Source organism: Podarcis vaucheri (genome assembly GCF_965113315.1).
Source record: "Podarcis vaucheri genome assembly, chromosome: 2".
Lineage (NCBI taxonomy): Eukaryota > Metazoa > Chordata > Lepidosauria > Squamata > Lacertidae > Podarcis > Podarcis vaucheri.
The window spans coordinates 88,086,314-88,102,239 of record NC_138760.1 but is presented as its reverse complement, the minus strand read 5'-3'; the positions used below and the strand labels follow the sequence as shown (position 1 = coordinate 88,102,239).

General features: G+C 41.7%; 1 protein-coding gene across 5 annotated transcripts in view; it reads left to right on the top strand.

Moving 5' to 3' along the window:
• The window catches only part of ARHGEF3 (Rho guanine nucleotide exchange factor 3), a 104,463-nt gene that overhangs the window by 18,022 nt on the left and 70,515 nt on the right, over positions 1-15,926 (top strand). For 3 of the 5 annotated variants that reach the window (XM_082209887.1, XM_082209886.1, XM_082209888.1), the window contains one exon: positions 5,179-5,245. The exons of 1 other annotated variant lie outside the window; for it this stretch is intronic. In XM_082209887.1, the coding sequence (XP_082066013.1) occupies positions 5,179-5,245 (67 nt within the window). Of the gene's footprint in view, positions 1-3,596; positions 3,614-5,178; positions 5,246-15,926 lie in introns of those variants that run through there. One more of the 5 variants, XM_082209889.1, reaches the window with a different exon arrangement.

Genomic DNA, 15,926 nt, shown 5'->3' with positions numbered 1-15,926 from the left:
GAAAACTAGAACACTAGACATTTTTCTTTGCTCTAAAGCAACTGTGGGGGTGGTAAATTGGTTTGAGGCTACACTGCTGAGTGGAGGTTGACTTCACCTGCTGCACCTCAGCAGCTTTTGGCTGTGGTGGGAAGGGTGTGTGTGTGATATATATATAGATAGGTAAATTGGTAGATAGATAGCTATTGATATACCGTAGATGTAGATATATAGATACATATTCCATTAGTGCAGAGGGAAGGCTTTCCTGCACCCCAGCACTGTGGCCCCAATCCAGTTTGGGCCTGTCTGTAACTGCTTTTGTGCTCAGAAAGAAGTCGTCCAGATCCCCCATGCCACATTTTGTTTGGTTGTCATTGAGGAAGTATGTACGCATTACTGTTTACTTCAGCTCCACTGCGCTCCCACCACGGGTGTTTGACGATAATCACAATCCATACTTATCCTGTAGCTTCTTGAGAAAGACGCCTCAAATCAGCTGCCATCCGATTGGAAAATTCAAGTTGTGGTTAAGCTGAGGTATGTAAAGTTGAGATAGCCATTGCACATGCACATGTGACATCTTCATTGAGCAGGAGTAGTGCAGCGTTTGCAGGTGCAGGGAAACCCATCAGGTAATGTGCATCAGGTGAAGATACCCCCATCCTATGTCTAGTGTGTATGAGAAGTACAAATGTGACTTGAAACACCCCGCTGCATTTCAAACCGCTAATGTGTACATACTCTAAATATGATAATCTGGGCTGTATCATTTTACAGAGCTGGTGTGGAGTTTGTGGGACTGAATGCTCCTCCTGACAAAACAATTAAAATAAAATAAAAATCCCTCTGTATAGAAAACTACCATACCTGGGAGAAAGGGCTTAATAGAGCTGTCTTTCCGACTTGCTAGTTTTTTTAATGTGGCTTGTTTTTATTTTTTCTTTGTTTGCATGGAGGAGCATTAATAAATATCCTTCCGCCCCCCCCCCATCAAGTACACTCTAGAGCAGGGGTGGGGAACCTGTGGGCCTCCAGATGTTGCTGAACTACATCTCCCATCATTCTTGACTATTGACTATAGGGTATGAAAATAACATGTTTCAGAAAATAACAATTATATTTTAAAAATCATGCAGTGTAGATTTCGATGAGGCTTGTGTGTGTTCTTCTCTTAGCTGACATTCTGAATGAAGAAGCTTCCCAGGGAATTTCATCAGGTATTACTCGGGTGTATTCAGTAGCTTTCTCTGTAGAAATTGCCATGACAACACTGATGCAAGAAATATTCCTACAGGAACCCAACTGTGACAACCAATAGCTTGAAAACATTTTCGTTTTGTTAGATCTTTCATTAGGTTAATAAAATGACCCTGCAGAGATAATGCAGCTAGTATTCAAAGTGCCTGTTTTACCAGGAAATGAAAATTAAATGTATATGCAGAATATTTTGCCAGAAAGCTCTTGAGTGAAATCTAAGCCTAAACATTAGTTTTTAAATCCAGTATTAAGAAAAGAATACAAAGCAAAAATACCAGGCTCTAGGTAAGCCGTACTGCCGAAGTATCTGAAATGGTTGGGCTATTTGGATTAACTCTGTGATAGTAAAAATTAGAGCTATTTCCCCTGCGTAGCACTGGCATGAAGGTGAAAGGCAGTACAGGTGGCCCTCATAATGCAGGATAGGCACCACACAGTTGGAGTTTAAAGTGGGCTCAGCTAAGAGGTCCATTTTTGGTAATTGTTCAATGATCGGATTAGAAAAATGAGTGGAGAAATGAACTAGTTGTTTCTTCTTGTTCAGCACAGGTCTCAGAACGTCAGAGTGAATGCAGACTGATTCTACCCATCCCTTTTGCCTGCTGTTGTTTTTTTGCCTGATTTCAAAAGCTGATATCAAAACTTTCACAGGTGTTGTCTGTCCTGACTAGAATTTAATGTCCCCAAACTTCTTGGACAAAGATTCCCAAAGTGAGGTGGACAGCTCCTAGTACCAATAAATTAATGCTTTGGCAAACTTCCCAGCTGGTACAAGACTGAGCCCTGAATCAATGTCAGTTTCAGAAGGAAGCTGAGTTTAAGTCAGAGGGGAGATTCATTCCTGGTATTGGTGGTTAACCTTGGTTAAACAGAGCTACCTTTTATGGATTGGATAATCAGAATATGAGTGTATGCCTTTGAAGGATGATCAAGGTCAGGAAGTCCCTGGGCCTGACAGCAGCATAGCTAGCTGCTCGGGTGTCTGGGGTTGTGCAAATGCCCTGCACTCAGGGGTGGGGCAAGCCAGGGCAGAGCACGTTGCATGGAACCTCCATGGAGTGCGCAAGCCCCACATTGCCGTTTTGGGCAGCGCGGAGCCTGCAGGTGCCTGAGCCACCGTGTCACGTGGGCCAGGCCCACGATCATCTCACTCAGTGATGACACCCGGGGCAGCCCACACCCACCACAGCCCCCTTCCTACGCCACCAGGGCCTGATTGCCTGCCAGATGGATTTGATCTTCTCAGTATACCATTGGCTACTGTGTTTATCTTTTGTGTGTGTGTGTGTGCGCGCGCACTACTAATGACTATGAGTCACTTCAAATCCAGGGTGACTCAAGAACAAAGAGTGTACTGATTATGGTTTCCATGCCCTGGGTACCTGTGTACCCATCCACTGATTAAAATAATTCAGTTGGATTTTATTCGCCCCCCTGCAAAACCTCAATATCATGTTTTTTGTTTCAAAACTAAATAAAATCCACATAATTCTATGAAATTGACATTCTTGGAAATATGATTGTTCTATCTCTCTTGAATGGAAGCACTTAAATTGCTTTTAGATAGTAGATCTAAATGATGTGTAATTCTTCCTTCCTCCACATACCCAAATGCAAGGTGTTGCAAACTACAAGATCAGTTTGACTCATAGTCATTTGGAAACTATGAGATGACTCTAGTGTGTTCCTAAACTAGCCAACAAATCGTGCCTTTCGGGATACTCTCACTAGATGAGCACTTGACTATGTTACCAAGTCTGCATGTGCCCATAATTGCACAATATACACTAACATGAGTGCTAGAATTATGGCAATAAATAAACCAGAAGTGTGGTCAAAGTATGTATTTGTTCAGATCCTTTTTTATCTGTTTCCTAAAACAATAAATTTGATTATTTTCTTTACAGAATGTGCCAAATCAAAAGAAAGTTTGACAGGTTGTTCTAGGTCAAGTTTACATTGCAAAAGTGCATGGTCTGCTCTTGGGAGTTGTCTAAGGAAAAAGAGTGCTAGATTCTGGTAATTCTAGAAGTTAATTGGAGTTGTGTCCTCTTGATTCATGCTGATAACAAGAGAATTGGCTGTGGTAGGAAAACAAGCCCCCCAAGTATAAGTGTTTATTTTTCCTCCACATGTAATAGACCACAATAAGCTAATCATTCCCCGCTCCCACCCCCCAGCCCAGTAGGACACAGGTTGATTTCACAGGCTTCAACACTTTGTTAATTAGTAATTGTGGTCTGTGAATGTGGTGTTAAGATTGTTTCCATTTCCTGTGAAGGTGGTTTAGACAATGGAAACACAGTAACAGCAGAAGACAACTATCCTCATGATCTGTGAAGTGGTTTGCTCTGACTGGAACATCAAAGGAAATGTAGTGTGTTAAAACTGGCAAAAATAGACATCAGAGTAGTAAGTCTGATCTCTAGAAAGATATCTCTGGCTATTTCCATATAGCCTAGAAAACATAGCTTGCATAATTTTTTCAGGCTTAATTAGGTCGTGAAGATAACCTATAAACAATTACATGTCCCACTGCAAGGCTCCAAGCTTTTGACTCAGATGTTTGGAAGAATGCACAGCTCAGTTTCACATGTGCAGGGTCCAGATGACCAGTTTTCTTTCCATTCTCTCCTCCAAGTACAGTCATACCTTGGAAGTCGAACGGAAATGTTTGGAAACCAAAGTGTGGCTTCTGTTATTGGCTGAAGGAAGCTCCTGCAGCCAATCGGAAGCTGTGGAAGCCCTGTTGGGCGTTTGGCTTCCAAAAATAGTTCACAAACCGGAGCAGTCACTTCTGGGTTTGCAGCATTCGGGAGCCAAAATGTTCGAGAACTAAGCTGTTCAAAAACCAAGGTACGGCTGTATTGAATTTCTTCAAAGTAGAGTTCTTGCAATTTTCAACCACTGGTATTCAGAGGTATACAGTGGAGATAGAACATAGCCATCATGGCTAGCAGCCATTGGTAGACTACGCATTCATATTACACCATTTTACCGTAATGAAAAGGAAATATCTCAGAAGTACAGTTAGTTAAAAGAAGGTAATAGGAGACGAAAAGAGTTCATGTAAGAGAGGACTGGTTCTGTTGCTAAACCATTGTTCAGTGAGCTTTGGAGAGCCTCTGACTTGCACACATACCCTTCCTTCTTCAATGTGGCTGCGAGAAAGAGTTTGGAACGTTTCCACCTCCATCCAGCCCAGACACTGAGATCTAGCTCTGAGGGCCTTCTGGTGATTCCTTCATTGTGAGAGTTGAGGTTACAGGGAACCATGCAGAGCACCTTTTTGGTAGTTGTGCCCTCCCTGTGGAACGCCCTCCCAGCAGATGTCAAACGGATAAACAGCTATGTGATTTCTAAAAGACATTTGAAGGCAGCCCTTGAAGGCAGTTCAGGGAAGTTTTTAATGTTTGATGTTTTATCGTGTTTTTACTATTTTTGTTGGGAGCCGTCCAGAGAGGCTGGGGCAACCCAGTCAAATGGGTGACAAGCAAGCAAGCAAGCAAATCCCTTTCTGCTTTAGATTACCTACAGATTACTGTGTTGTCTGATTCTGGACAAATGCGATCAATCATAAATATGGTTAGTTAAAATAATCCAACTTCAAACCATAGTTAATAATAATAATAATTTTTATTTTATTTTATTTTATTTCTACTCCACCCATCTGAACTTGGCTTGTTTCAACTAATTGAGGTTAATCTTAACCACACCTCGACCTGATTTGGATGACACAGGATGTTGCAGCAACTCTAAAACAGAAGTGGAAGCTTTTGATATACTCATTCTTATAATGCTAAACCAAGGTTTAGTGTTCCATTGCAAATCATGCCTGGGAAAAAGCACTGAGGTGTTGTTCTCCAGTCCATTTTGATACGGGACTCTTGACAGCTAAAAATGCAGGAAACAAATGCTTTCTTTTGTTTCATCTTGCAGGCCTAAACAGCAGCAGCAGAGCAACTTTTCCTTGTTTACTTCCACCAAAGGCTGGAATTTCAGAGGGGTAAGGGATTTCGTTTTAGATGATTGATTTGTGTTTGTATTTTCCTTTCTTACACTTATTTCCACCCACCAGAGTGTAATTTACAATGCAAACTGAGGTATGATGAAGCACCGTATTTTTCGCACCATAGGGCGCACCTGACCATAGGGCACACCTAGTTTTTAGAGGAGGAAAACACACACAAAAATATTTTGAATCAAATGTTGCACTAAACTATTTAAAGCAGCAAAGCGGGCGGCTCGTGTCCGCTTTGCTGCTTTAAATTGAGCCTCAGAGGAGGGTAGGAAGGCGAACCACGGCTTATCTAAGTCCAGTTAATAATGCTGAGCCTGACTTATGGCCATCGAGATTAGCCTGGCCGTCTCAGTGGAAATCTGGGGAGGCTGAGGTGGACTTTCCAGTGGTCAAAGTGTGGTTGTGTCTTCCTGCCCGGCATCTATTTCCTGCCCTCTTTCCCCCCAGCACCCCGCACCCTGCTTCGAGGGAAGGAAGCAGAGACATGGATCCTCTGCTCGTAACTGCAGTGGATTCCCTCCACTTTGAAGCAGGAAAGTGGGAGAGGAGCTGCTTACACGAGTGTAAGCTGCTCCCCTCCCACTTTGCTGCTTCAAAGGGAGCCGGGGAGGAGGGAATCTGCTGCAGCCACGAGAAGCGGAGGATCCATGGTCCCCTTCTTTCCCTCCTCCGTGGTTGCTTTGAAGGAGGAAGGTGGGAGAGGAGCTGCTTACACAAGTGTAAGCTGTTCCCTCCCACTTTGCTGCTTCAAAGGGAGCCGGGGAGGAGGGAATCTGCTGCAGCTTCCCCCACCTCCCGCAAAACCGGCAGAAGCCGTGAGCTCTTTAAAGGGGCTGCGCAGCTTCTCCTGGCTTTTCTGGGAGGTGGGAGAAGGGACTGATGCAGCCAGTCAGTCCCTTTTCCCTCCTGGGGAAAAGCCCGCAAGAGCGCACGAAGCTTGTGTGTGGCTCTTGGGGGCTTTTCCCACCTGCCTCCCCCCTGCATTCGCTCCATAGGACGCACACACATTTCCCCTTGCTTTTTAGGAGGGAAAAAGTGCGTCCTATGGTGCGGAAAATGCAGTAATTAATATTATGCAGAGTCAGACCCTTAAAAGCCCCTGAAGATACAACTTCAGAAACAATTGCTTAACTTGTACTTTTGTCAGGGAGCCAATAAATTATTGTGTACTGTATGGCACTTTCATAAGAGGTTATATTTACGCTGGCAGAATTGTTTTAATGTAATCAAATTCTCAGAGAATAAAGGAATTTATCATCTTCTGTAGGCATTCTTGGTCGACATGAATTATCGAGACCCATTCCAATCTGGGTTCAGCCTTGACCATTGGTCCTAGCTTGTCTTGGTCACTTTCATTGATGACCTTTATTGAGAGCAGGACAATAGGATGCAACTTTGCTCCTGCTTGTTTGTCTCCTTGCAGCTTTCAATACCATTGGCCATGGTATATCTCATTGACTGGTTCCATGGGATGAGAATTGGGGAAACTATGCTACATCGGTTCCTGTCCTGCCTATGTGGCAGAATCCAGAGAGCAGCATTGGGAGAGGTCCTATTTTATGCCAGACATTATTTGACATCTATATGAAGCTGTTGGGAGTGTTCATTAGGCGATGTCCATAACATCTGAATTGGGAGAGGTTGTGCTATGCCCTGGACCAGTGTATGGATGGTGGCAAGTAAGCTTCAACTGAATCCTGGCAAGACAGAGGTACTGTCAGTGGTTCCCAAATCCATGAAATTGGCCAATTGCCTGTCCTGGGTAGGAATGCACTCTGAAGGAGTAGGAACACAGTCTGGGGATGCTTCTGTATCCAGCTTCGTTGCTGGAAGGCCAGCTAGCCTCAGTGGCTAGGAGTGTCTTTTGTTAACTTCAGACTGGGATAATTTGTCCACAGCAGTTTAGGCACTGGTGATTTCAAGATTGGATTACTGCAACACACTCTATGTGGGGCTTTCCTTGTGCTGGATCTGGAAACTGCCAAGAGTGCAGAGTGCAGAGTGCTACTGGATTACAGCTGACAGGGGTGTTAAAATATCTGCAACGGTTGCCAGTTTGTTGCCAGACCAAATTCAAGGTTTTATTATTAGTATATAAAGCCCTCAACAGTTTGGGACCACTTTATTTGGAAGCATTGCTTCACCCAAAATATGTCCACTTGACCCCTTTGATCTGAGGAACTGGCATTTTTACAAGTGCTACATAATGTTTTTTCCACACTTGCAAGGAAATGATCCTTCAGTGTGGTAGGACATACTCTGGAACTCTGCCCATTGACATTTGACAGGCACCTTTGCTGTATTGTTTTCCGTGCCTGCTAAAACCATTTTTGTTTTGGTATGAGCACCCAGACATCTAATTTTGATACGTATTTTAGTATGTAATTTTATTTTATTCTGTATATTTTTATAGTTGCTGGTTTTACTCATATTTTAAAATTATTAGGTCAACTTGTTTTTATCATTTGATTTTATCTATATTTTTAACGTATATTTTATAGTATTGTATGTAAACTGCTTAGAAGTTTTGATGATTAATCACCACATAAACCTTGTTAAATAAAATAAAGAAATATTCATCTATGCTTTTTTTTATTCCACAGGTGTTGAATGACACCTAAACACATCTAATGAAACAAAATACAATTGATAATTTATATGCCCCATTGAGATATCTTGTCCAAAGATAAAATGTTAGTAAATGACTACTTTAGCATTCAATACATTCATGCCAGGTGTTTGCTGTTTATTGTGTAATGCTGTATGCAATTCTGAAGGTACCAGAACATGCTTTTTCTACAGAATTAAATTTTCAATCTTTTAAAATGTTTCTACAAAGCCATATTTTTTTGCATGCTAAAGATTCTGATTGTCTTTAAGAAAAAAATGTAAGAAACCTGATTTTCAGTTGCCTTACCTTATGAAGCAGAGATATAAACAATAGATATTTATCCACAGGCCCTTCATAACTCTCCTTGTTTAAGCTAGCAGTCAAGCTATGAAGCTATGGTTAACAGCTTTGGAACAAGCCAAGATATTAAACCATGGTTTAAAGTTGTTTTAATAACCTGACTAACCCTGGTTGCTCAGCTTGTTTACTCTCTTATGTGAACAGAGGGTGTGTGTGCAGGCAAAAGGGTTGTTCATACCTTTGAAGCAAAATATATGATCATCTAAATCCTCTGTATGGATATGCTACAAAAGAAATATTATTTCTGCAGTGATATACTGCAGAGTAGTTGTGTTGTAATTTCCAGCTCCCTAGATTGGGCAAAATCCAACATTGTGCAAGTAGATTTCTGTTTACACAGTGGGATTTCCCCTTCCCTTCCTCTCCTCCTCCATGCGGCCCCCTCAATCTGCTCTGGAAATTTTCCTAATTCTTCAGAACAGATTTTCAGAGCACGTTTGGCTGCAGGGGTGAAGAGAGGAAGGGGAAATTCTGTTGTGAGGGTGGAAGTCCATTCTGTTTGTGCACAAACACCATAAAACCCATCATTCTTCTACTATGGTTTGAAATGTTCCCGACTCCTTAGGAAAAGTTTGGAACAAAACAAAAAGCCATTCATCAGTAATGCAGCTCACCTGCTTGGATTTTGACTTGGTGTAGTGAGATCTGTGTAATAACCTGAGAGCCAACTTTCTGTCAACAGTGCTACCACATTTGGCACCAACATTCCTTTTAGTTTTTTGTACACATTATTCTCTTTCTGTTTTATGGAAATTCATAAATCTTTCATCCAGCTGCAGAGAATTGATTATAGATCCCGTAGGTATGGGTAAAGTGAGGACAACTAAAATAAACTGGACTATTAAATGAGTCAAGTTCTTACTTGTTTAAAGAAAGTAAAAGAGGTTAGTTTTTACTGGTGACAGCACAAGGAGTTTGCTCACTGCACTTTCGTAACAAAACAATGAGTCTTTTTCTGGTGTGTTGTAGCCCCAGGCCCAGGGGCTAGATGTGACCCTCAGAACTCTTTGCAACCCAAGTACTTTTGCCTGGTTGGTATGTCATTGAACTCTTGTAAAACCTTTTGCCCATCTGGATGGAGGATAGAGTGGGTGTAAAAATAAGCCTACAGTTTAAATGCAAGTGAGAGGAGTTTGACAACTGCTGGGGTGTGAAGGGTGCTAGATGTTTCCTGGGGCAAAGGAAGATGAGTCATTGCAGATGTAAACTGTCACAGGGTTCTTCCATCATCCAGGTAGAAATCCTAAACTTTATCCTGCAGATTTGAGTACAGTGGTACCTCTAGATGTGAATGGGATCTGTTCCAGAGCCCTGTTCGCATCTAGAAGCATCTATATTCTCCATTAATAAGCTATAACTTCAAGGCTGAGAAATTGGATCCTAGCAGTAGGAGATGGGTCATGATTTATTTTTATTTATTTTTTGTTTGGCATAACAGCAGAGAGCCCGGTCTGAGGGAGCCATAAGATGTGGCATAAGTACACTTCTCTCCCCTGATCTGCCTCTTGGTGCTGCTTCATTTTGGCCTCTCTGTGGTTGTGTAGTGTTCCATTGGCATAGCAATGATTTTATACTGCTGTATTTTTAGTAGCAGAGATGCAGCTCAGTGCATGCTGGTGAGGTGAGGTTTGCCAAATCCTAAAGCTCCTCAGCTTGCATATCAACCTAGATCACATTTACAGAGTGTTTGTGAGGTTGTTTGTAGCACATGGGTGACACTTAACACTGTCTTTTGCTGTTAGTAATTTTTTCCTTCATGTGAGCTGCATGCATTCTGTGGAAGGATCCTAAATGTTTTTACTCGTTACTGGTTTTGTTTATATGAACAGACCACTGGAACTATTGTTAACTACAATCAAAAGATTGATTTCTGCTGGAACAAGAGAGTTTATTTTGGCAAGAAGGAAGAGATGCTATCAGAAACTCATTGTGTGGTGTTTGTTTAACAGATGGTTGTAGCCAATTCCAGACAAAATTCAAAAACACCGGTTAATCTATCTGTGCGTGTACTATACATAATGCAGTATATTGTTAATCTCAGTTAAATTCAGTGTTGCCCATAATAAAAAAGTGACAGCTAAACAGCTCTCCTCCCCCCAAATTATTACATTGATTATGTTAAATGCAGTTTTCAGAGACTTTGCTGCTTATTTTATGGAAATCTTATGTTTTCTTGCAATAGTTCTCGTTTGTTTGTTTGTTTGTTGTTTTTTAGCCTTCAAAACCTGAAATTGCCTAATTCCAGAGATTGGTTGATGGGTTTACACAGTGGCATCAACGTGCACGGTGTTTCACAAAGCATCATCACTTTTAATTTGCATACTGTCTTTCTATCTTACAATAGTCAAGGCGGTTTACAAGCTGAAGAAACAAAGAATGTACACCTTATAACAATCTAATGCAATACAAAAATGTGATAATAAAACATAGCTTTAAAATAAGTAATCTACATCAAATAAACTTTTAACAATCATTAGAATAGTATAGAATAATAATAGCAGCATATAAAAATTAAACAGAAACCCACTCTTAAGCAAAATTCAATAGCTAAATGAAATAAATTCTGCTTCTTGATTGATCATGGGTACATTTTTATTTAAACAAAAATGTTGTAATTAATTAATCTAAACCATTTGCAACTGCCAAGTTATTGTCAACCCTTTGACACAATTCTGTCAGAAACCTCTGTATTAAATAGTCCAAATGCAGGACTCAAGTAGATGTCACAGACAGTGGCGGAGGAACCCTCTTTGGCACCCGGGGCGGGATGCTGAGGGGTGGGGCGAGCCACCCGGTGGCGCACGCGCTGCATCCATTCGGACTGTGCATGTGCAGCATCCTGTCCGTATGGGCGTACGGACTGTGCATGCACATACTGACTGCGCACACCCTTGGCCGCTCTAAGCTGGGGGCAGGCAGGGGCCATCTTGTTACCCCCCCCAAGTGGCACCCGGGGCAGATCTCCCCCTCTGCCCCCCACTTAGTATGCCCCTGGTCACAGAATCAATGCAAAATTATCATACTAACCCCACCTTAAGCACTGCAATGTGGCTTTAATAGCTTTCTTTATTCAGCCTCCTTTTAATACCTGACAGGATATTCCAAAGCCTGTCTGGGAAGCAGTGAGGCATGATGGAGCAGCAGGGTTGCTTCTGTATCCACAGCCCTGTCACTCATCTGGCTCAGGTAAGAAGCTGGAGGGGATAAAGTGCTATCGCAGCTCCAGACTGGTAGTGGGGTCAGCTCAGGATCCTGGGACAGCTCAGCTTCTTCCCTGTTCTCCAGTGCCCTGTTTGGGGGCTTTTCTTGGGCTGCCACTGGTGGGGATTCCACTGGCACTACTTCCACTTTCCCCAAGGTTAATTTAGTCCAACCCTCTGCAATGCAGGAATCACAGCTAAAGAATCCTTGGCAAATGGCCAAGCAACCTTTATTTAAACACCTCCAAGGAAAAGAGCCCTCCACCTTCCAAGGCCATCTGTTCCACTTTTGAAAGCTCTTACCTTCTGGAAGTTCTTCCTACTGTTAGCAGGAATATACAGACTTGCCATCACTGTTCTATGTTACAATGTGCTCCTGCTGTGGCCAGTAACTCCAGAGTATAAATGTGGATATTGTAGGTTATAGCATTTCATGTGTGTGTTGTAGATTCTGTCTACAAAGTGTTATTTAGTTCAGGGATAGCAGCTCTTTTTTTTTCTATGAAGAGATGTTGAGCCCTGTGTGGATGAAGGCCATCTGATTGGATGTACTAAACAAAGGAGCAAGACTAATGTTTCTGTACACCACACTATTAAGAAGATAAAGAGACTCCTCATGGATTAGATCAAAGGCCAATCTAGTCCAGCATTCTTATCCCATAGCGGCCAACTGCAGTATCCATCTCTCACCCGCATTCCCCAGCAGTTGTTGTTCAGAGGTATACTGGTAATGTACAGCTATCTCTCTTTCTCTTTTAACAAAGGAGAAAGCAGTAGTAGAAAGTATTGACAGGTACAAAGATTCTATTTAGGATAGCTTTCATAGCATGCAAAAACAAGCTTGCTTTTCAGTGACTCATCTTGTGAACTTCAAGCTTAGGTGCTAATTAAAAAAAAAATCAGATGCTGCAGACTTTACAGAATTGTCAGCAAACAGATACTGTTGGACTCTCAACACTCATATCATCCCTGACTTTGGTGCTTTCTGGCTTGGACTTCTAGAAGTTGGAATTTTACAACTTCTGGAGGGCCACAGGTTCCCCATTCCTGGGCTACACATTAAAAAGTAGCTAGGTTTGAGTGCAATTTCCAATGGTATATATGTTTTTGAATTTAAAATTTTAAGAGCACAGTTTCTGTCTGCCTTTTACATGAGATGATTTTAATGATTAATGGGATTTCAATTGACTATTTTAAAAACCTTTTCAGACAGAAGGCTAAAAATTGTGTATCCAGGGTGTAGCCATCCCTTAGATAGTTCTAGAGTTAATGATCAATTAATCTCCCACCCATTTTGGGGTATGGCAGTAAGTTGCTGGCTAACAATACTCTTTCCAAATATCCTGTCAGCCATGTATGTACTAAGTAACTGAGGCAAACCACTATGTTATTTCCTCAATCTCTCATTTGCAATATGAGGATAATACATATGACTTTTAAAGGGCTGTGTGGTAGGACTTACTGAGAAAATGTAGGAACATTTGAACATTTGAACACTATATAAGTGTGAAGTATTTTATTTTTCTTAAAAATGAAAAACAAACAAACAAACCTTCATTTACTGTAAGACATGGAAAGTTTTCTGTTATTGCATACTGTATAGTATATTCTATTACTGTATAGTGTCTATTACTATACTGTACAGGTCTTAATAATGGGGGATAAACAACTTGGATGCTTGATACAGTACATTACCTTGGTGATGGGTTTTAACTTACTGTTCTTAAGTGTAGCTACCACTCAGCAGTGGCCAGAGGATTGGAGAAGATCAGTCTACATCCCAATTCCAAAGAAGGGCAGTGCCAAAGAATGCTCCAACTACCGCACAATTGCACTCGTTTCACACGCTAGCAAGGTTATGCTTAAGCAGTATATGGAACAAGAACTCCCAGAAGTGCAAGCTGGATTTTGAAGGGGCAGAGGAACCAGAGACCAAATTGCAAACATGTGCTGGATTATGGAGAAAGCTAGAGAGTTCCAGAAAGACATCTACTTCTGCTTCATTGACTATGCAAAAGCCTTTGACTGTGTCGACCACAGCAAACTATGGCAAGTTCTTAAAGAAATGGGAGTGCCTGATCACCTCATCTGTCTCCTGAGAAATCTCTATGTGGGACAAGAAGCTACAGTTAGAACTGGATATGGAACAACTGATTGGTTCAAAATTGGGAAAGGAGTACGGCAAGGCTGTATATTGTCTCCCTGCTTATTTAACTTATATGCAGAATTCATCATGCGAAAGGCTGGGCTGGATGAATCCCAAGCCGGAATTAAGATCGCCGGAAGAAATATCAACAACCTCAGATATGCAGATGACACAACCTTGATGGCAGAAAGTGAGGAGGAATTAAAGAACCTTTTAATAAGGGTGAAAGAGGAGAGCGCAAAATATGGTCTGAAGCTCAACATCAAAAAAACGAAGATCATGGCCACTGGACCCATCACCTCCTGGCAAATTGAAGGGGAAGAAATGGAGGCAGTGAGAGATTTTACTTTCTTGGGCTCCATGATCACTGCAGATGGTGACAGCAGTCACGAAATTAAAAGACGCCTGCTCCTTGGGAGAAAGGCGATGGCAAACCTAGACAACATCTTAAAAAGCAGAGACATCACCTTGCCAACAAAGGTCTGTATAGTTAAAGCCATGGTTTTCCCAGTAGTGATGTATGGAAGTGAGAGCTGGACCATAAAGAAGGCTGATCGCCAAAGAATTGATGCTTTTGAATTATGGTGCTGGAGGAGACTCTTGAGAGTCCCATGGACTGCAAGAAGATCAAACGTATCCATTCTTAAGGAAATCAGCCCTGAGTGCTCACTGGAAGGACAGATCGTGAAGCTGAGGCTCCAATACTTTGGCCACCTCATGAGAAGAGAAGATTCCCTGGAAAAGACCCTGATGTTGGGAAAGATTGAGGGCACAAGGAGAAGGGGACGACAGAGGATGAGATGGTTGGACAGTGTTCTCGAAGCTACAAACATGAGTCTGACCAAACTGCGGGAGGCAGTGGAAGACAGGAGTGCCTGGCGTGCTCTGATCCATGGGGTCACGAAGAGTCGGACACGACTAAACAACAACAAACCAACCAGCACAGTCTTCTGAAGATAAGGCAGATTAAAACAAAGTTAAGCAATGCCTCTAAAATATCCTATTAATATTCATTGGATACCTTTAAAACATTTCAACTAGACTGCTCATAGGTGTGGCTTGTTGTAAAAAGTAAAAATGCTCAGCATTGCTATAAACCTGTCACTTCCCTGCTGTCCTGCAAACAAAAGATACTAAAATTTACAAGCAGCATGTGATACAAAAGATAAATTGAGTTGTTACCCACCCTCTGAAATGAAGTGCCCATGCTGTTACATTACAGATTTCCCATTGTTAATTATAGTCTGGGACAGGGTGTTGCTGTGTCGTCCTGTTGCCGGTTCTTTGTGAGCAACAGATGAACTTGACCTCTTCAGTTCTACTCACGGAGAAATGGGCAGTATGTTTTATGCCTCCTCCTTGCCACTGCCCCCACCCTTTTTGTTTACAATTTGTAGCACACTGGATGTTCAGATCAATTTGTGATTGAAGGACATGTGCTTCAAAACCTATCAGAGCAATTTGGGGCCAGTGACTTTCTAAACACTTTTTAAAACTTCAGGTTTATCCTGTAGACAACTGAACAATGCAGAGGAGTCCTGGAATTTTTCTATGTGATGCACATTCTAATGCACCATGTTGGAGCTCCTGATCTTGCTAGTGTATGTTGTTTCTTACAATGTCACAGCACCTCTCAGTTATTCTATCCAGCTATTCATTTTATTTAACACATTTATGTTCCACCCTTCCTCCAAGGAGCTCAGGGTGGCATATTGAGGATTATTATTATTTACTAATTTATATACACTTAATGCCAAAATAGGTTTCTAAGTGATTTACAGAAATACAAAAACCAAGTTTCATAAACCCACAAAAATATAAATATCCACAAGTACAATTAAAGTACACAAAATATGTGAGACTGAAGTTCACTGTGGCTCTTCATGTGGTTTCAGCATGAATGTGAATGCAGTCACTATGTTAACAGCTGCTAATTCTGAAATCTGGGACACAATCCGAAACCATTCCAACATATTCTAGAATAAAAATGGTTTGAAGGGAAGGGTGTTGTTGTTATGTGGACATGTTTCCTGATGCTGCATTTACCTGTGTGATGCTTGGAAAGCCCTATGGCAGTATATATAAGGCTCTAAGCCTACCACTCTGTATTTATAGAAGACCAATGTGAAGGAAGAAATGCCTGACCAAGCATGGCCACATGGACACATGCTGCTTCCTAGCAGAAGTTCACATGAATGTACCGGCCTATTTTTTGCCTGCTTTTCTTGAACAAATTGTAACCAGGAAATGGCACCCCTCAGCAGAGTAACCAACTCAGATATTACTTTTGCCACACCGATGTGTCCATAGTGATGTTCTGCATGGTGGAGGGCATCAGAATATTAAATA